Below are 20700 nucleotides of genomic sequence, written 5' to 3'. Positions count from 1 at the left end.
TTTTTAAGGACTTAAATGCACATGCAACCCCAATTATATTTAAACTCTATGTATATGTATTTAATGAAAAATTCATTAAATTTTTATTCATTTGGACAGAACTGTCACAGGCTTTTTTTGTTTGTTTGTTTGGATTTTTTTGGCAGGCATAGTGTTACTTGATGTACATTTCTTTGATTGTAAGAGTCTAAATTTTCAAGTCTCGATGACAGGTTGGAAAATTGAGGGCCACATGATAGCTTTGGGTAGATAGTGAATAGTTATCCTTGGGAAGAAATAATTTGGTGTTGTTCTAGCATAAGATTAGTCTTCAGTACAAATTTTGTCTTAAGCAGTACTACAAAGAACAAAAGCATTTTGCTAAATGATAGAAGTACTTTTCCAAGAGACAGACACCAGGAATCAGGATTTATTAAATCTTCGGCTGTTTTGTCTTGCTTCTAATATTGATGATGCTTTTAAATTGATATTGATATAGTGAGCTAACAAAAAAATCTTGGTTCAACAGGATAAAATAAGGTTTTTCATTACACAAACAGTATTTATGCAATTCTCATCTATTCCTATCACATGCATTTTCTCCTTTTGTCCCAAGAGTTTTAACTTATTTCTGAGGACCCCCCTGATCCATATGCATGGCCTGTAAGACACCTAAGATGTTTTATTTGTACATGCATTTATTTATAGACTATTTTTCAGCACAGAAATAACTGCTGTTTCTTCCAGGGTATACTTTTCTAAATAACTGGTTTTACTATTCATTCAAGTGAGACTGTATTTGGAAATTCTGTGGTGAAAGATGTTAAATTGACTGACAAGAAATTTTAAAAAGCCTCTTGAAAAGCTCCATTACACTTTTATTTGGAAAAGAAATACTTTGCATAAAATGAACTTCTGATTCTTTGCATGTGCTTTCAAAGGCAGTCCGTAAGGATACTTTTCTTTCCATAACTGGTTGATAGCAGCATTCACAGCTGCTACTTTCCAACAATAGGAGGAAAAAAGTTAGCACATGAAATAGTTTTAATGTGGAAAAGTGTCTTTTCTAAATGATACTTGAGTATGTGCATGCATATTGCCTATGTGTTTGTCACTCTGATCTGACCATGCTTTAACTGTAGGAGATCTTTAGGGTAAAGTTTGTGGGGGCAATACTTCATGGTATCGTAAGGTATGCAGTCTCTGGTTTGTAGTCAAGTAAAGGAGATAATTTAAAGAGGATTTTCTTCAACATTTATACTGCTGCAGCAATTTCTCTCTTAAAAAAATGAATAGTATATGTTTGTCTGTTGATTCATCTTTCTTGAGTAAGCAAGCAAGCAAACTGGTTTTAGGATGTGGTATCTTTCACTTTCTATCCATCTGACTTTATTTATGGAGAAAAGTCAGCAACTTGGAAAGTAAGGCACATCTATACAAAACCAAATTCACTTTGGTATTAAAGCATAATTGAAAGTGTCAGGACTTCTCTATCTCCTTACCAGAAGGCAATTTCATGTGAGTCAGGAGGAGGACAGTGTTATAGTTTATTTCTATCCCTGAACCTCTAAGAAGGAAATCTGCTACCAATGCAGAATTTCAAAGTATTGTTTGTTTGTATCAAAATAGGGGGCGAAAAATGGAACGTTTTCCTCTAATTTTAATGGGTAAATTGAGCAAACCAAAATTAGCTCCTAAAGATTTTAAAAATGTCACATATTGTTAAAAAAGTGGATCTAGCAGATGCTTGTTTGTTTATTTCTTTTTAAGGCATTTCAAATCAGTCATCTTTGGTTTATATTATCTCCGATTCTTGTTTTCACTGTTTCTTTTCAAGCCACTAGCAGCATTGGTTCTTTCTGCATAGATTAAACTGATCCCTTACTACAGATAAATCTTTCTTTTCCTATGTGTTGTATGTTCATATGGTTTCCTTCCAGTATGTTTTTTAGGCTTAATTCCTTCTCGCTTGGTCCTTTTCCATAAACAAACAAAATCCCCCAGCTTGATAGAGATGTTTGCTCACATAATAAATGTTTTACTGCTCTGTCTTTATCTGTGTTGTTTTATTGTTTCAGAGAGGATGAGCATGCCCTTATCCAGCAGTATTGTCAGACGCTGGGAGGAGAGTCGCCTGTGAGTCAGCCACAGAGCCCTGCTCAGATACTCAAGTCAGTGGAGAAGGAAGAGCGGGGAGAGTTGGAGCGTATTATTGCTGACCTTGAGGAAGAGCAAAGGTCTCATAATCATCCTACTGGTGTCCGAATTGTCATTTCGGTGTTGTTGTTTGAGCCATGCATGTACAATGTTGAAGATGAGAAAGACCTAGAAATCGTGATTTTAGCAAAAGGAAAACCCCAACAATCCACAATCAAGGCATATGTTGTGCATAGCCTGGCTGTTAGATAGAAGAGGGAGTGTCTGTGAAGAAATAAACTAGTTTCACTTCTACTTCACTGCCTGTTTGTTAATCCCCCATAAAACAAGTCAAGGCCTTGTCTTTGTATGAGCTTTGTATGTCTTGTTAGTTGGAGGTGCTAACATCTTTTGATCTAAGAAGTCTTTTATTTTCATTTACTTGATGAAGTCATCATTCTCCTCCACTTTTCAATATCCCAGGAGTCTGCAGATAGAGTATGAGCAACTAAAGGAGCAACATCTTCGGAGAGGAATAAACCCTCTTGCATCACCTCCTGACTCCATTGTGTCACCTCAGCATGCTTCTGAAGATGCCGAGCTCATTGCTGAAGCTAAACTCCTAAGGCAACATAAAGGTCGTCTGGAAGCAAGGATGCAAATATTGGAAGATCACAATAAACAATTGGAGTCTCAGCTTCACCGGCTACGGCAGCTACTCGAACAGGTACCTGTACACTTGTTTCTGCATGATGGATTTCTTGGTGGAGCAAAGGCATTGACATTTTACTGCAGATATTTTCACCATACTCTCTTGGTCTGTTGCAATCAATAATTTCTAACAAGATATTATTTCTTACCCTCCAGTATAGGCCATGGTTAAAGTCAAATGAGCAGAAAATGATTACAAGTGCTGGAGTGATCATGGGAACTTACGAAGCATTGGGAATAACACAAACAAGAGCAATAGGTTTTCATTAATTAAAAAACACCAGAAGAAAATAGATACCCTACTCCAAGTAATGATGCCAGCCACATCCCATGTTTGACTTCAGTTTTCCCAGACACTTTCCTTAAATAATGTTTATTTGTTGTCACAGTTAGTCACTCAAACTTCTCTTAGCATGCCAGAGACAGATGGCCAAAGATATGTCTGAAATACAAAGGAGCAATTAATTACATTAAAAATCCAGTTCCTCTTGAGTAGCATATTTAGACCAATAAGCTACAGCAGTGGTCCTGCACACAAGGAATGCTGGAGGTAAGAGCCTTTTATCAAGTGCTGGTAGCTGGAGATCGTAGGGTTTCCTTGTTGGTGGAAGGAACACTGATTGCTTTGGAAGTCAGCACGTGCACACCTGGGTTATAGAAATAACAGCAGCAACATATACCAGGTGTTGTTGGAGATGGTAGTTTGTACTATATCATGTGTGGAAGCTTGAGTAATGAAGATAAATTTGTGTGAATGTTTTCTTCTAACTAATCATTACATTTGGGACAGAGTATAATAAGGCAAGTATTTCCTGCCTTCCATCAGTCAGATAACTGGCTGTATGTAGTAGAGGATTTAACTAAGCCAAGAAACAGACTACATAAACCAGGTATCAAAATGGCCTAAGTTCCTGCTGTAGATGACACACTCATTACAGGGATTAAGGTGTTTGCTGTTTGTTTCACTGGCTGACTTTGTTATTTTTACTAGGTAATTTTGGCTGAATAGGATTAAGATGCATCTGTTCCAATGACTTCCCTACCCCTCTAGCAGAGTAAATTTTTTTGTTGCTACTGTTATTCTAGCATCTTTAATCAGTATTTGAGTAGATGAAATATTTCACAGGGAAGATAGCAACTGGTTCACTGTTAAAAATAATTTATAAAGTAAGGATCTTGGGATATGTGGCCAATACTTGGTCTTTCAGAAAAGGGTTTAAAATATGCAAAGAAACATGTTGAATAGAAACACAGAAGTTCTGCCAAATCCATGGTCACTTCCAGCTTAGTGCTTGGAGCAGAAACTTGTTCACTCCTTAAAACTTTTTTTTTTTCCCCTAATGTAGCTGAGGATGATCTTACAATTTTGTAATCTTTTTGGAATCCTTATACCATTCTTAGTAACACCTTTAGGGTATACATTTTTGTTGTGATAAAGTGGGTGGGAGAAGGGACAGTAATTCTTCCCTATCATTTCTGCCTTTGGAATTTTCTAGGCATTGTGCAGCTTTTGGGTTCAGATAGGGTAAAGTAGAATAGAGGTGACCTTTTTCAATATTTCTGACTGTTTACCTCATTTACTGTGTACTATTGCTCTTCTGCTTTCTGTCTGAATTGTCCTGTCTCTGTGGGAGTCATGCCATGCTTCTGATTGTTCCAAGTATTATTTCCTAAGGTCTTTGTTTCTCCTCTGTCATTTAATAAAGTGGCTGGTACAAAGTCAAGTATATGAGAAGGTCTGCATTATTTCTTTTATAACATACCTGTGGCTTTTCACTATTGCTTTCTATACATATCATTACTTAATTTACCAGATGTTTGGCAAGCTATTTCCAGAATGTTGCAGCTACTCCCCTGATGGGGATTCAGAAATTATAAATAATTTAAATTTTTTGTAATGTTCTTTGAAATTTATTTTGACATTAATAGAATCATGAAGCAGCACTGCTTTCTGTTACTGCCCCCTTTCTGAAAAAATGACCACTCTTCAGCATGTTTGTTGTTCTGTCAGCTTGGCCACTACCTTTTATGAAAGCCTTTATCTCTCTCACTGCTTGAGGAAGGACTTTACTGGAAGCCTATTTATATTTATTTGTTTCTTTTGCTTTTACTGGCTGTCCCAGTTATTTTTAGTGGATAAAAGGAATACCTTTTCTTATTAATGCTCATAAATCCCAATCTCAAAATATATAACAACAGTGTAATTACTAGCATTAAAGGGTACAACTGTCTTACAGCAATATCTTTGCCACAGATGGCGTTTTATGCCATCATCAACAGCAAGTCTCCCCATTCCTCTTCTCCACTAGCCTCCTGACTGTTGTTTTATACTACTGAGTATAAAATACTGGATTTTTTTTCTCCAAAAGATTGGAGTGAGTCTGTCTATACACAGATGTTGGGGAAGAGAGTTAATGAAAGAAAGTTTCATGTAGTAACTGTTTGATCTAGATGAGAGCATTTTAGGACATTATTCAGAGAGAACCTTTAGCAGAAATATGCATGCATCCTCACTGCACATTTGTCTACTTCAGGTCACAGCTCTGAGGTTACCATACTATTTTATTTTAGCAAGCCCAAAGGATTGGTAGCTGTCACAGTATGTTGTCATTTTTGTCTGCCTGATTGAGTAGGGTGCCAAAGAGGAAGGTGAAATAGAACTGGCATGTGACAGCTTTGATACTAATATGTTAATCAGACAGAGAAAAAACAAATAATTCATTTTCATTTTTCTTTTTTCAGCCTTTATAGATACTGAATTTGCAAAGTTGAAGTGAGGTCTATTATGAAGGGCATTTAAAGTCTGTTTGTATTTTTCTGGTTTTTTCTGAGTTACTCAATAGAGGTTTCATATAGAATTTGATATTGAAGTACGTGGGAGCTAAATCATCTGTCAACAGCTGTATGATCAGACTGAGAGAGTAAATAGGGGCTGCAACTCCCTCTCCAGCTGAAAGCAGAGGAGCTTTATCAGAAGAGCAAGGAGAGTTTGTTTCTTTTGTAGCTGGGAGAAAAAGTCTGGAGCAAGAAGAAACTTCTGTAATGAATGTGGTAATAAAATTAGCATTGTTGAGGTTTCCTGTGATTTTAGATTGGGGACACTGAGGTATAGTTCAGTTTTTACAAAAAGTAGAAGAAGTCAAAGAAAGAGCAGGTATGTCTTAGCTATCTGTTAAGCCACAGAGCACTTCAGGCTCTTCTTTGAGAAAGACATCACCAGGAGGCACAGCGAAATAAGGCACTGTAGATTAAAACTGGTTGAAATAAATATCTCCTTTGAAATGCTTTAAAAACTGCCATAATACAGAAAAAACCCTCCAGTTTCAGAGTTTCCTGGAGAAGAACCTATCTGTCCCTTCATATCTTTGTTTGGTTTTGCCTAAAAAGAAGTTTGAAAACTCTCTGAGGCTGGAGTTGGAAACCTCTCCCTCATCCCTATAGAGGCATGCTCAGTATCCCTGCTTTTATTTCTTTCAAGAAGAAGCAGCAAGTATATAATAACATCTAGAGCTGATTTCTTTTGGTTTCTGGCTTAAGGGTTGTCCGCTGTGTTGTTTTGAATAAGAATACATGAACTTCATGATGGCTGAAGTGGAAGTGAAGATGGCTGATGGAAGTGCTCATATTTTGTAGGTGTTATGCTATTGAAGTCAAAGAGAATATGATTGTCTATTGTTATTTTTCTCAAGTTCTCTAACAGTAAAATATTAAACCATATAAATACATGCAGATATATCTATATCCTCAACTGGTTTGCATTTAACATTTTCCAGTGTCTGATTATTATATTAGGGCAATTATACCACTACCACAAACCTTCACTTTCTGCTCCAAACACCACTCTTCAGCTGTTTAACAATATTGTCTTTCATTTGGAAGAAGAATTTGGTTTGTTTTGGCTTTTCTTTTTATTGCAGTCACTGGTACTATGTAGTGTAATGTTTATCAGTATACTTAAATGAAATTAAGTAATCAGACATTGCCCTCTGATTAGAAGGTTTTGTGGTTTTTGACTTGTTTTTAAATCCAGCTGCAATATTTCATTCATACACCAATATAAGGTATTCCAAGTATGTTTTGTTTTCTCTCAGTTTATCCACTGGTAGTCCTTGTGCTCTGCCGTGCTCTTTTATCACTTACAACAGAACTATTAAGTGGTACCTTGACTAACTCATCACCTGAGTTTGCAGGCTTTTAGTTTCTATCTATCAACATGAACTGTTGACTTTGCAATGTCTCACTACCCTTGACTGAGCCTGTGCTGTACTGTAGTTTTGTATGTCCAGCATAGATCTTCTCATTCACCCTCAGTCATCTCTGCACAATTCATTCATAGTTGCTCCTTGAACAGGGACAGAGATTTAGTCCAGGTGCAAGTTTGCATTTTGGATTATTCACATTCTCTCTGTTCATCTGTTTGTCGGGTGGGCAAGCAGTCACTCTGCTGCTGGAGTTAATTTTGTTGTTCTGTATTGAAGGGACTCTTAGCTGTTGGAGAATTTGCTTCCTCTCTTTACCATTACAGCTCTAACATCTCAAACGGTGGTTGCTGGCATTACAGAATTGCCTGGGTTATGTTATCCTGGTCTTTGCTGATTTAAAATCATCACACTCATTCTGCTTAGACTCTGTAGCTGGATTGAAGCCTGGTACTGAGTGGCAAATTGCTTAACTACATGATAGTAATTCACTGTTCATAGAAGTGTCTTGACAGTAAAATCCTTCTCTGGCTTGAAAACATTTCCATTTTTCTTTGTCTTCTATGCAGACTATTTCTTGGTTTATTCTTTTAGTCAAAGCTGGCCCTTAGTATTGTTATGCTGAAAGAGATGAGATTTAGAGGAGAAAAAAAAGAGATTTGTTGAGTGCTCAACATGTTCTGAGTGCAGAACGTTTTCTTCTGTTTCTCACTACTGTATATGGAAGAAAAAGTATCTTTCATTGTTCAACAGTCTTCAGTTTTACTGAGCATTGTTTCTGTTAAATTGCAAGCCATCTCAAGAAGTTGAATATTGCTGTTGAGGCTGTGAGGAGCAAACTTGTGCACAAATTAACAGCCATTCTGAATTCTAACTCTGCATCAAGTCTCATAGCTGTTTTAGGTACTTGCTCAGTTTCAAAGACCTTAAAAGCAATGATCTTTTGTATTACTTCAGTATCTGCTTTTAATAGATTTACTTAAATAACCAGCTCCTTAAGCTGTTCAGAAGTAATTTGATGATTTGCAATCAAAAAGCTAATAGCAGCAACAATTTCAGCTACATCTACCTCATATGTAAATATTATTTCACTTATTTCTGGGTTTTTTTCAGAACAATCACTTCTGGAGCTCAAATACTGTATTACTAGTCTCTTCCTCAAAAGAATTTTTAAAAGAAGGAAGGAAAAGAAGGGAAAAATGCCTGAACAAGGTCCCTTCCAATATTTCTGAGCTGCTATGTTCTTTTCTTATTTTCTGTCCCTATATGTAGATTTAAGTGTCATCTCAAACACATATATGGTTACAGCTAAATGTAATATCAATGTCAGTGATTCTTCAAGTGAATTTAAGGGTCCAGAAAAGCTTCTTTCTCAAAGTTATTTCTCATAATTTTCAGGAGTTTATGTAGTACAAATTTTCACGTAGTACAGATTCCTGCAAATTTGGTGTCTTCCACATGGTTGAGAAGCAGCATCAGCAGGAGTGATGGCTGGCTACCACTTTTTAGATTTAATGAAGTTGTTTTGAATCTGTCTTGAGTCTTCACTTGATTCTGGAGTTCTGTAAAACTGTTCCTGATTGAACAGTTGTTTCTAAGCATGATTAGTCATCCTTGTAAAGGTTTTTAGGGGCCCCTAGCTGAATGTCCTCTCTCTATGTGTGTATGTATGTATATGTCCCTGCAGATAAATACAACCCCAGCAATCCCATTGTGTAGTCTTTCTGCAGAGCTGGACTAGGAACCTTGACATACTGTGTGTGTTGTACATGACGTTGTGTTTTTGTGATGCAACAGAACACTATTTTTAACAAGACCATCAACTGGAGTCTTGTAAAGAACTGTTCTTAAGTGTAAATTTTCTTCTAAAAATTTCTTGGTTTGGGTATTTTTGTTGGGTTTTTTTTTACCCCTCAGCAGTTGCATAGACCTAAGCCAACTTTCAGTAGTTTGAAGGACAAACAAGAAAGAGCACATAAAAAAGGAAAGGAGCAAGATGGCTGCCTACAAGCCCACATTTAAATTATGTGGATACAAATAACATAAATTTGTGTCTTATTGTCCCTACTGTAGCCCGAGTCAGACTCCCGGCTCAATGGCACCTCTCCCTGTGCTTCGCCCCAGCACTCTGCCCTTGGCTTCCCGCTCGAGCAGGACACAAGCTCACAGTTCCATCAGACAGGTGAGTGTTCTGACCAGATAATGTGTTCATGAGGCCATAGGTGACTACTGGATAGGTTTGTTGGCATCTTCTGGAAAGATTTTTAAATCAAAAGGAATGGATCTTTGTGATGCTTCTGCTCAGTGCAGCTGGAGGTGTTGCTTCCTCACACTTGCAACGAGCTGCGGTATCCTACGAATCCATGTGACTCTGAATTACAGACTTCTGTCGATAGACTCCTTGGTTCCATCTATTCTGACCAAGTGAATTTACTGGGCAAATCCATCCTCACTGAAAGGGTAACCAGACTTCATTGGACTGAAGTGGCCAGGAGCTGTTTGTCCTACATATACACATGGACCCAAGTGACCTGTCAGATACAGGCCCAAATGTCCAAATCATGTAATGTACACTTCCTGTCTGCTTTAAAAATTCTTGTGTAACCTCTGCTTATCCTGGTATTTTGATGTTCCCACTCCCAAAAGGTTCACAGCTTTAGGAACAATTCAGTATTTATAGGTACAGGCTCTGCACATAAAGGGATTTCTCTCTTGAAAGATTATTTTAAATTCTCCAGTATCAAAACTCATTAATTCCACTGGAGTTAGCAGAAATAACTACAGATCATCGCATGGTCAAAAGTAGGGGGCAAGGGAAAATATTTTTCTCAAATTATCTTAGGTGCAAGTTCCTCCTGTTTTTCTTTTTAAGCCTTGTGTTACAGATTAAATATTATTTTGTTTCTATGGAAAACAGGAAAAATATTCTCTTGCATACTGAACAGTTTTCATTCAGCACTAACATATGTTTTTACTTTATCTGGAAAATCATGGAACTTCTTTGAGTCTGATTTCATGCAGTGGTAGATTTGTGAAAGATGCTGTCTAATAGTACTGCCAACAACAGAGCCAGTTACGTTCCCTAACCATTCTCTTGGCTAATTTTAAGCATCATTTTTCAAATAAATGGCAAGGAGGATTTTAGCACTACTGAAATGGCTGGTACATATTGAATAAAGACCATCTAAAAGATAAATGTTGGGATTTTTTCAGAAAAAGAAAGGTGTATTCACTCAAACTTACATGACAAATCATATGCAGTTGGAACAGAATTTTAGTTGAGTAGCTACTCAGTTTAATTCCCTCATCTTGTCAACATTTTATTTATTTTAACTGTAAATTTTTATATACTGTTCCTTGCTGGCAACTTGTTCTAGATAAATCTTGGATGCAATGGTTAAGCTTTAATAAAAGAGAAATGAGTTTGACTGCAAATCTATAATGTAACTTCCACTTCCTCTCCCAAGGCTGGCAATTATCAGTGATAGTTCTTGCACATTACAGAGGCTTGAGGTAGTGTTTTCCCTTGAAATAAAAAGGAGTATTTAACTGGAAGGTTGGATAAGAATGCCTTTTAGAATAATGTTGTCCTTTTTTTTTTCTCTTCTTCTTACAAAATTCTTTTTTTTTGTTGTTGTCATATCTGCAGATGACTTGTTAGTTCCACCTCATGATACCAACACAGATCTAACAGATGTTATGGAGCAAATCAACAACACATTTCCAGCTTGCTGCTGTAAGTTTAACAAAATAAGTCTCTGAGGATAGTATTGAATTTGAGGTGGTCTTTTGAAGAAAAAAAGCTCAATCTTGTGGTATTGACTAGGAAAAGAAGTATCTTTGAGGAGATTTCTTGTCAAGATATGCAAGCTATATAATTCTGTTCTTTAAAATTCCTCCACAGACACTATTTGTGAAGGTAAATAAATGTTCTTGTTTTAAGTGGAAGTGATTCACTGTAAAGAAAGCCTGTATCTCAATGTCGAATTTTCAGCAGTGCCCACATAAGGGTAAAGACGTCTAGAATCTCACTAGCTGCTAATAAAAACCTTTTGTAGAACTTAAGTGAATGCAGATTCAGAATTTCTGAATGCCGTTTTTATAATAAAGCTTGAAAAAAAAGTTTTTAGACCATTAGTCCTTAGACTAATTACTGAACTAGTTATTAAATAGACCAGAGGAAATCTGTGAATGCAGCACATAACACCTTTTCCTGCTTAAATACAGTGGAAGCTGATATTTTTTTCAGTGTCTGTTAAAGAAAGATCAAAAGGAAAACCAGCTCATTCCTTATGCTTGTCTTGTATCAGCTGACATACTTAACCTCCTTCTTCCAGTGTCACTGCACTTGCAAAAGTGAGGAGCTATCTCATGTATTTTGGTGGGTCTTGTAAAATACATTTATACATATACATGTCTCTCTATATAGATATTTCAGCTGTTTTGCCTTAGAAAAACAGTAGTGAAAGCTTTGATATATTCTCAAAACTGTTGAAAGTTTCAAATGAAATGTAATAATAATGGTCAGTTTTAAAAGGCAGGAGTGAGAGAGTGGCTGTTTATGCGCAGTTCTTTTGGAAGCATCAAGACTGAACTCTGTGCTATTTTCATAAACTCTGTGAACCCTGTTAAAATACCCCTTTTATCTCTTGTACATACATTGCTTGGCTGTGAGTAACTGATCACAGAAGATGCACTTTGCATATTTTGGAAAAGCAGATTAGGTTCTAGCAAAAAAGGTCTTGTTTCAGCTGTCCTTTTTGGTTGTTGATGAGTTCAATAGTTCAGAGCCCATTGTTCTGCAAATTAAGGATTTGATTCTAAGGAGCATCTTGTCTTGAAGTCAACAGCTGGTGGAGCTCCTCAGCACACCTCCAGGATGTGTGTGTGTACAGATCTGTATAAATGCAACTCAAGCATTTGTTCTTGGTTTTGCAAATTACTCTCTTGCTATGTGACTATACAACTACAGGGTCATTTGGCCCAAATGAATTTAAAGCTAATTTAAAGCTTGGTAATGACAGCTGTTCTCCAGGACTGGGAAACAGAAAATATTCTGATTCTATGAACCAACACCTTGAATGAGGCAGGAGGATACTGCGAATGAAAACCATGGCCGCTTCATATTGTGAAGTGTATCTGAGCATTTTAAGATTAAAAGAAGGCACAGTTCCAAATTTCATGTGGCTTTTTCCCCGTTGTCAGGCTAAACCACACTCTCCCAGTTAGGTACTACTTATGTTTGTTCTCATTCAGTCATTCTGTAACATCTTTTACTTGGGAGTAAATTTTTTTGACTGTGTCAGATTCATATCTGAAATGTTTTAGAAGCCTGGAATGAGGATTATTAGTCTGGCCTTCCCAAAAAAGTGCATTAGACTCTGAGTTTTGCTAAGGAAGACCATGACAGACCATCTAAGTCCATCATTTTTTCCTGTGGCTGTTCAAGAGGGTTCTGTCTTCCTGGCCGGACAATTGTCCAACCTGTTCTGTAAGACTTTAAATTATGTAGATTCCATGGACTTCTCCTAACATTAAAGAGCAACATCCTTACCCTTTTTAATTATAACCAAGCTAAATTTTATCTAAACACATGCAACATCTCATGTCCAATTATTAAAAAAAAAGTAAAATACTTTTTTCGCACCCTCGTCTTTACTTGTCTCTTCTGCCATGGCCTTAACCTCCATTAGGAGATACTGGAGTTACTAGCACCTGAGCCTTATGCAAATAATTTTTATCCCATTTTCATCGTTTAACAGAGACAGTTGTCTTACTTGCTTTGTTTGTTTTCATGGGTTTCAGGTTATAATTCATCTTGAAATCAGTCTATTTATGCTAAATATCCTTCATGAAGCAATTATTCATAGAGTAAGGCCAGCAAGGCTTTTAATGGTGGATTTTGCTGTTTTGTGGTTTGTTGGTTTTATTTTTTTCTGTTCTTCAGATCCACTGATCATAGATATAATGCCTCCTTTTCCTTCCTTATTTATGTCACTTGTCCTCAGAAGTAGGCAGGTGTACAACACTGTGCAGAAGTCTTGTCTGTGCATCTGAGTGACATCCAGAACAGAGCATTTTTAACAGATGATACTGTAATACATCACTCAGGGGTTTATATGGTTACAAGTGGTGAAAATGAAATAATTCATAATACCTACATATTTGTAATGCTATAAATTTGATAAAAGTAAGTTTGTGAAGAATTACAGCATTACAACACATTTCTAGTTAAATGTTTAGTCTTTTAAAGATAAGTCTTTTTGTTCTTCTGTAGTATGGGATTTTCCCAATAAGAGCTTTGTTCTTAAACTGTCAAGATGCAGAATCGTAAATTTCTAACCTTTTCTTTCTATTTGCAGCAAGTTTCACTGGCAGACCACAGGTATGAGACACGTTTATATACTTGCATAAGCATTGGAAACAAAGTAAAGCAAGTGGAAAAGTTCCATTCGAGCAAAGGGGCTGGGGTGGTTTTGTCTCCATTTTTCCATAGAGGTCTATTTGGAAGTTAGACTGAGACAACAGAAAGGCCAGATTCCAGCATATCACAGGTAGTAGAAAATTTCTACTAGTTCAGACACTGCCAAAGGTGTTATGGTTCTGCAGTTAGGCATTGCTGACCAGATGGAACCAATTTGCATTTATTGGGGCCAATTAGTTTCAAGCCAGCATCAGCTTGCAAGATCAAAGCTGGTTCTTGCAAAGACATTCCATATATCCTTGTGCCCTGGTTCCCGCAGCTCCACTTTCAGGACCTGTGGGCACCACTGCACAAGGATCAGGAGCCACACAGCACCTTAGGCATTAGATTAAGCTGCCTGCTCTAAATAGGCAAGCACTTCAACAAGAACTTTAAACACTGCAATATTGTAAACTTAGATTTCTTTTAACCTGAGTCTCAGGCCAATGCATGTAAATTGTTAACATACAGGGATTTTGTAAGATGACATCCCAGTCCTGAGCTGAATGAGCCCAGAGCAGTTAGAAGTTTCTGTGTGTGTTAACACATGGTACTGATGTTGTTTCTCATCACGACAGGCCATGTGAAGTGTTCACGTAAAGTGAGCCAGTGCTCCCTGGCGTGCAGCACAGCCCTGTTCTACAACCTGCCGGCCGCACGTTCCACCTCATCAGAAGCCTGCACGGGACCCCGGGACACGCGGTGCGCTCTGACCGCGTGTTCTACTTGAAACAGTACAACACTGAATACCCAAAGACGAGGATGTTGTTTTTATAGTATCTTTTTTTTTTTCCTTCTTCCATTTCTATGCAACTGTAAATTAACGAGCAGTGGAATATTTGTCACTGATTTGTATAAATATACAGCCAGGGGAAAAGGGGCAGGGGCTTTATATACATTCTTTTTGATAATTGTAAAGAGAACTGCTTAAGGAGTTTGGAGCAAAACATTACAGTTATACATTCCTTTCAGCTCTTTGCTTTTGCATTGTAAAGTATTCTTAGTTTTATTTTCTCACACCTGTAATATTCTGTACTGATTATTTATATGGTAACCATCTGACCACACAGATTTCAGAATATCCTTGCATTATTTTCAGCATTGGCATATGAAGTTCCCATAATCTGTATTATTGTTACTGGTTAACAATAACTGTCATTAGGTGCAAGATACAGTATTTTAATTCAGTTAAACAAGGTAAAGTCTCATTTCAAGTCATAATCAGCATCCTCATGTACCTAAGTGGTATTTTTAACTTTCTTTTCGTTATTTCCAGCCAACACACTCCATTTGGAGGATTATTTTTTTAAGTCTTATGTTACTTTGAATCAGGAGATAGCTAAAAAGAGGACTTAGATGATGGCTTAAGTTGGTTTTAGTAAGAACTAAGTTAGTGTAATCTTTCCCAACTTTGTTCAAAGACAAAGCTTTGCTGTTCCCTGCTGTGCCAAACTTGCTTCAAGTTTTGGAATTTGCAGTCTATGAAGTAAAGCTCATTTCTGTGAGATCCCCTTCTTTTGTCTTCCTCTTGGAAATGAAGAGACAATTAGAAAGCCCTTTCCAATACTATTCGCCACAGAACTTTCTCCAGAACTGCAATGCACTTAGATGTTATCATTTGGCATTGTAATCTTGCAGATCATCCTTATCTTTGAAATGATTTATTTATGTACTTTTGATAAGGATCATTATGGGAAACTTATGTCAGTGATCAGATGACCTCTAGTTTAAAGATTATCGTAAGAGATTTTAATGCCTTCACAGAGTTTACAGTGCTGCATGGACATTTGCTTTAATTCTAGGACATACCTTTAATTGGTAAAACTGCATGCAATATCTTTCATGTATAGTAGAGAGAAACAAAACTGTGTTGTTCTTAATTATTACTGAAGGAAAAAAAACCTTATCTCAAAATGCTATTGAAAGAGGTGTAAAATTCTCTACTGCTACTAAAAAGATGCTAGGGAACATTAAAAGAGCAGGTAAGGAATTTCTAGTGGTTTTGTGAAGTTTTGCCAACTAGATTGTCCTGCACCCACAATATTTACTCCTGAACTGCTGTTGCTCAAGGAGTGATTCAGGCACAGTGTTGACCACCTTCTACTGTTGGCACCAGTGCCAGTTCTTTCTGAACCCTTTGAAAATTATTTAACCACTCTGCCTCTGCTTTCCCATCTGTAAAATGGGGGTGATAGTATTTACCGCTCAAAGGTGATGTAGGACTTAGTTAGCATCTGAAAAGCTCTGTAGAATTGCTAAGTGTTAGTCTTGAGCAAGTGGAGCAAAGTTGTCAAGGTGAAAAGAGAAGATGCTGGCTCCTATAAATGCTTCATCTATTAAAATGTTATGTAGTTATTCCGAGAAGAAGAAATCCCACATTTTACAGAAGAGGAAAGCCATGACCACCTTTCTACCTCAGACCTATCTTCATAAGTAGTATTGGAAATAGCTTTATATTCTGTTCTCTGCAAAGTACTTGGCTTTTATTAAGCTACATAATTCTCTAGGCAAAAAATCCTTAAAAATACTCCCAACATAAGTATAAAAAGAACTCAGTAGTGAATTTGGTGGGTTTTATTTTTGTTCTGAATATGAGGCTATGTATAAAGTTGTTTTTCTGCCTGTGTTTGTATGCATCCTTTGTCCTCTGCTGCCAAGTAAATGCTGCTTCAAACACTACATTGTAACATTCTTCTTCTGAGACAATAATAAATAAAAGGAATATATTGCAGTAACATGAGAAAAAATATGGAGTTCTTCCAAGTTTTGTGGGTTTTAAGGATGGCACATCTCATTGCTAAATGCTGAAAATTTCATTCTGAAGATTAACATGAGCATGCTGTAATAGTCAATTTGTATAGCCTAGCTTTTTCTCAGTGTGGTTTGAATTTATATAAATAAGCAGTGGTTTTTTTCCTCATAAGTCTTGCATATATTCTCCAGTTTTCCATCTTTAGTGATTTTAGTCTGGAATCCTTCTCAGTTTCATGACAGATAGTAAATCTGATCATTGAGAACCAGACTGCTTTTTTTTTTTTAATGTTCTATGCATGTATTACAGAGCAGCAATAATGCATGAAGCTCTGTCAAATAGGAGAACTGTAAATGAGTCTTCAGGTTTTTGGTAGCCTTCAGTCAACATGCTCAGCTGAACCACAGCATTAGGTATTCAGTCAGAAAGTATATTTCCTACCCTGTGCTGGTTTGAGGTATTTGCATTAATGCAAATTGTGTTAATGACTGTGTTAGAATTGCTACACTTAAAGGAAAAAAGAAGTCCAAAGCCCTAACACTTTTGTTTCCTTATCATAACAGTTGGTACTGGTTTCATGTTTAATTGTTGGGTTTTGTTTGGTTTTTTTTAACTCTAACAAATGTCAAACATAAGTGTCAAAGTAATGACCTTTTCCCTCAGTTTGTAAAAGGATGGTTATCAAATAAGTTGTAGGGAAAGAGAAGGTTTTTCACATTATTCAAGTGATTCAGCAGTTAGCAAGGAATTTGACTACAGAACTAGCAAATATTAAATTCAAAAAGTCGAAGTTCTGTATTTAGAACAGTAAGTGTATCTAAGAGGAAGAGAGTGCTGGATTAAAGCATGTATTAAACCACACAATCTGTCATTTTTAAAAAAGTGAACATTTAAATTATATGTTTGTAGAGTTGAAGGCAGCAGAAAAGAGAGGTATGGATCAGTACCAGGGCCTGACTTTGGGAATACTTTATGGAAGTGCTCCGGTCTACCATCTGCACCCTCTGTGCCCTGACTGCTAAGGTAGCAGGTGCCAGAGCTCTGTAATGCTGCCACTTAAAAATAGTGCTTCAGTGCTGTGCCACAAAGGTCCTGGTCCTTGGCAGGGGGAACAGAATGACATCCACTTCTCACCAGCCACAGAGCTTTTCTCAAGGGTGTTGGGGACAGGGCTTGGCCACTTCTGGTCCTCCATGCACAGTGCAATGGTGAGCATTCCCTCACTTCGCCGCCCAACCTTTACCTTTAAGCACCCACCAGCCTCTTATGCTGTTATTTTGTCAGGCCCAATAAAGCCAACCTGATACTTTTCATGGGAAGGATTATGTCTGTGTCCAAAACACATCTATGCAAAACATCAGGAGGGACACCCTCCTGCACAGCCCAGAATGGATGGCATTGGTTGATAGCATATCTGTTTAAATTCTCATTAGAAAGCACCCTTAAGCTGTAGTATTAACATGTCAGTTCAATTTTTCAGAGAAGATGCAAGGTTGATGCATCTAATTACAATCAGAGGGTAGAAGTCCTTCTGCTATTGGGGCTTCATCTTCAGGGGAACTTCCACAGTGAAACAATCATCTTCATGTGGGTGGTATTATTTCTTCTTGGACCAAGAGAAGGCTCTTCAGATGTTCAAAATCAAGACAGATTATGAGACACCAGCCCTGCTAGGTCAGAGATACTGGACAAAGACCATTAGTATGCACATGACAATTTGTGGCACCTCACTGTCCTGGGTCAGGGGTTCTGTCCTCTCTTCTGTTATTTCTACAGCTGAAAAAGAACCAACAACAACAACAAAAAACAAAACCCAAAACCTCACCAAATGATAAAATTAAAAACACAAACAAACAAACCTAAGTTCAGCCAAATTAAAAAAGTATTACTGGAATGGGCAAGTTTTGGATTTATGCAAAAGACCAAAATATTTTTCTAAGCATTTACAGTACAAATTACCCCTTGGGAAAGAATTTGTTAATTATATGTATTTTTTGTTCTCTACTTTAATATGGAGTTTCTTCAAGACAAACCTTCATGAAAGTACCTTTTTGCAGCACTGCAAAACTGAGTAATGGATCCTGTCTTCTGTCATGCAAAAATGAAGATGTCATGCCATATGGCTGAGAATTCTGTTCCCACAACAACAGCAATAAAATCAGTCTTAAAATCCTGGCAAGGTGTAAATTAATAACAGTGGGGTATGAAAAAAAAACCCAAACAACTTCTAGGGGAGGGAAATTTTTTGAGCAGGAAGAGATCTCTTGCATCTTAAAAGCAAAAAAGCTCTCAGTAGTCATCAGCTGTTGTGTTCCTCAAACAATGTTTTTGAGGCTGGAAAAGGTGAAATCATTCTTGGCTCACATAGCTTTGGGAACGTATCTTCTGTCTTTAGTGCCACTTCCATGGTGTGCCAGCAAGAATTACAGGCCTAACAATTTAAATTTATAAATAAGAAAGAAAAGCTGCATGCAAGTGCAGCAGCCACCTTCAGAAGGGATAGGTAGTGTTTTCATCAGCTGCTTTTCTAAACACCTCTGAGACACCAGGAGTGGGCTGGTTCAGCTCATTTTCCCAGGCATCTCAGCACTGCAGCAAACTGGTGCAGCCAACACAAAGGTATCATTGAAATTGAAACCTGTTCTATGTTAGTATGCTTATTAAAAGTGAGAATCCAGGAGATCTGCATAGAATCCAGAGAGCTGCTGTGCTAGTCTTGAGTACACTGGAAAGGAAAAAAAAATTAAAAAACCTCATACACCACCTTAGTGTCTATGCTTTGCTGTCTGTCCTCTCTCACTGTTATCTCTGAATCTGTATTTACAGATTAACTATTCATGCTCTTGTTAGTCACTGTCTTTTTGCAGTCAGATAAACACTGAAAATGTTTGGTTTTCTGACTGAGGTGGGTTAACCCTGACTGGATGCCAGGTGCCCACCAAAGCCTCTCTATCACTCGCTTCCTCAACTGGACAGGGGAGAGAAAATATAATGAAAGCTCATGAGTTGAGATAAGGACAGGAGAGATCACTCACCTAACCCACAAATGACATATACATGAATAAAAAATAGAACAGACAGAAGATAAAATAGTAACTGCCACTGACAATCCACATGATTTAAATGTAAATGGAAGTAAGGAATGGAAATACCTAGATCCTCATTCTTGATGATCAAAGTGACCTTTACCTTCTTCCAGTCCTCAGGGTCTTCCTCTGTTTCCCATGATCTTACAAAGGTAATTAAGAGTGGTCTTGCAATGATACCAACCACTTCTCACAGCACTCATGGGTATGTCCCAACACATCCCATGGCCAGTTTGTTCAGTACATCCAGTTTGCCTAAGTGTTCCCTAGCCTGATTTGTCTCCACCAGTGAGGAGGACATCTCCCTTGCTCCAGACTTCTGGCCAGTCTTACTAATAAAGACCAAGATAAAGATGGGATTCAGTACCTCAGACATTCCTGTGTCCCTTGCCACCAGGTGCTCTTCATGTTTTCCCCAGCCTGCTTTTTTCTGCTGATGTCCTCATCAAAGTCATTTTTATCACCTTTTGTATCCTGTACCAGGCCTTGGCTTTCCTAACCCTGCAGGATTGGGCAGTATATCTGTATTCTTCTTGATCCCCAAACAGGCTGAAGTCTGCTCTCCTGAGGCCCAGGGGTGTGATTCTGCTTTTTGCCTTAATCCATTTGGAATCCTGAGCACTACCATCTCATGGTCACAGTAGCTACAGCAGCCCTTAACTTTCACATCCCTTACCCGTTCTTCCTTTGTGAGTGGGAGGTCCAGCAAGGTCTCTCCTCTCCTCAGATTCTCAGTCATTTATATGAAGAAATTGTCACCAGTACACTCTAAGAATTTTTCCCTCAACAGTTAGTATAATTCTTGCACGATGTCCTGAAAAAATCTTTTGCCAGAGAATTGTAACACATGACTAGAGGACCTTTTAAACACAGATGATTTGGTTGATTTTGTTCAGTATCTCTGAAAGTATTTTGGTGAACAGTTGTGAGAAGTTTAATGAATGGCAGCAACACCCAGACAAGTAAAAACATCCAGCTGTATCTCTGTCTCTCCAGTGCCAGCAGCCCCTCTGGAATGGAAAGTGTAGCTCTGACCTACTTGCTTTCAGCAGACTGTAATTACAGCACTAATCAATTTTCTATAAAAATACAGATGTGAACAAATAGAAAACCCAAGTGGCTGAAACATGAGCAGAATAACAATGTTATTTCATCCCCTAAATCCCAGTTTCTGCAAAGTAAAACCAGTGAAATGGCAGTAAACTATCAAAATAACAGTTGAGTTTATTATGAAATACAAGCCAAGCTTGATACACAAACAAGATATACCATAGGATTTGTCAGTCTGCTGCCTACTTCCTCCTCAAAATGTCTGCTTGCTTGCTGTGAAAGGAAAATTAGTGATGGCTTTAGTAGAAGAGAATTATTTTGGCA

The 20700-nt window shown here is 37.6% G+C and overlaps 1 protein-coding gene across 6 annotated transcripts in view; it reads left to right on the top strand.

Moving 5' to 3' along the window:
- UTRN (utrophin) overlaps positions 1-16223 on the top strand; it is a 356530-nt gene extending 340307 nt beyond the window's left edge. For all 6 annotated transcript variants that reach the window (XM_039567915.1, XM_020583681.2, XM_020583682.2 and 3 more), the window contains 6 exons: positions 2058-2216; positions 2599-2842; positions 9099-9207; positions 10675-10761; positions 13388-13410; positions 14067-16223. In XM_039567915.1, coding sequence (XP_039423849.1) covers positions 2058-2216; positions 2599-2842; positions 9099-9207; positions 10675-10761; positions 13388-13410; positions 14067-14075 — 631 coding nt within the window. In that variant the 3' untranslated portion in view covers positions 14076-16223. The remainder of the gene's footprint in view (positions 1-2057; positions 2217-2598; positions 2843-9098; positions 9208-10674; positions 10762-13387; positions 13411-14066) is intronic.
- Positions 16224-20700: the final 4477 nt, after the last annotated feature.

Source organism: Corvus cornix, chromosome 3 (assembly GCF_000738735.6).
Source record: "Corvus cornix cornix isolate S_Up_H32 chromosome 3, ASM73873v5, whole genome shotgun sequence".
Classification (NCBI taxonomy): domain Eukaryota; kingdom Metazoa; phylum Chordata; class Aves; order Passeriformes; family Corvidae; genus Corvus; species Corvus cornix.
Note: the sequence above shows the minus strand (reverse complement) of the source record. Positions and strands in the feature narration are given on the sequence as shown.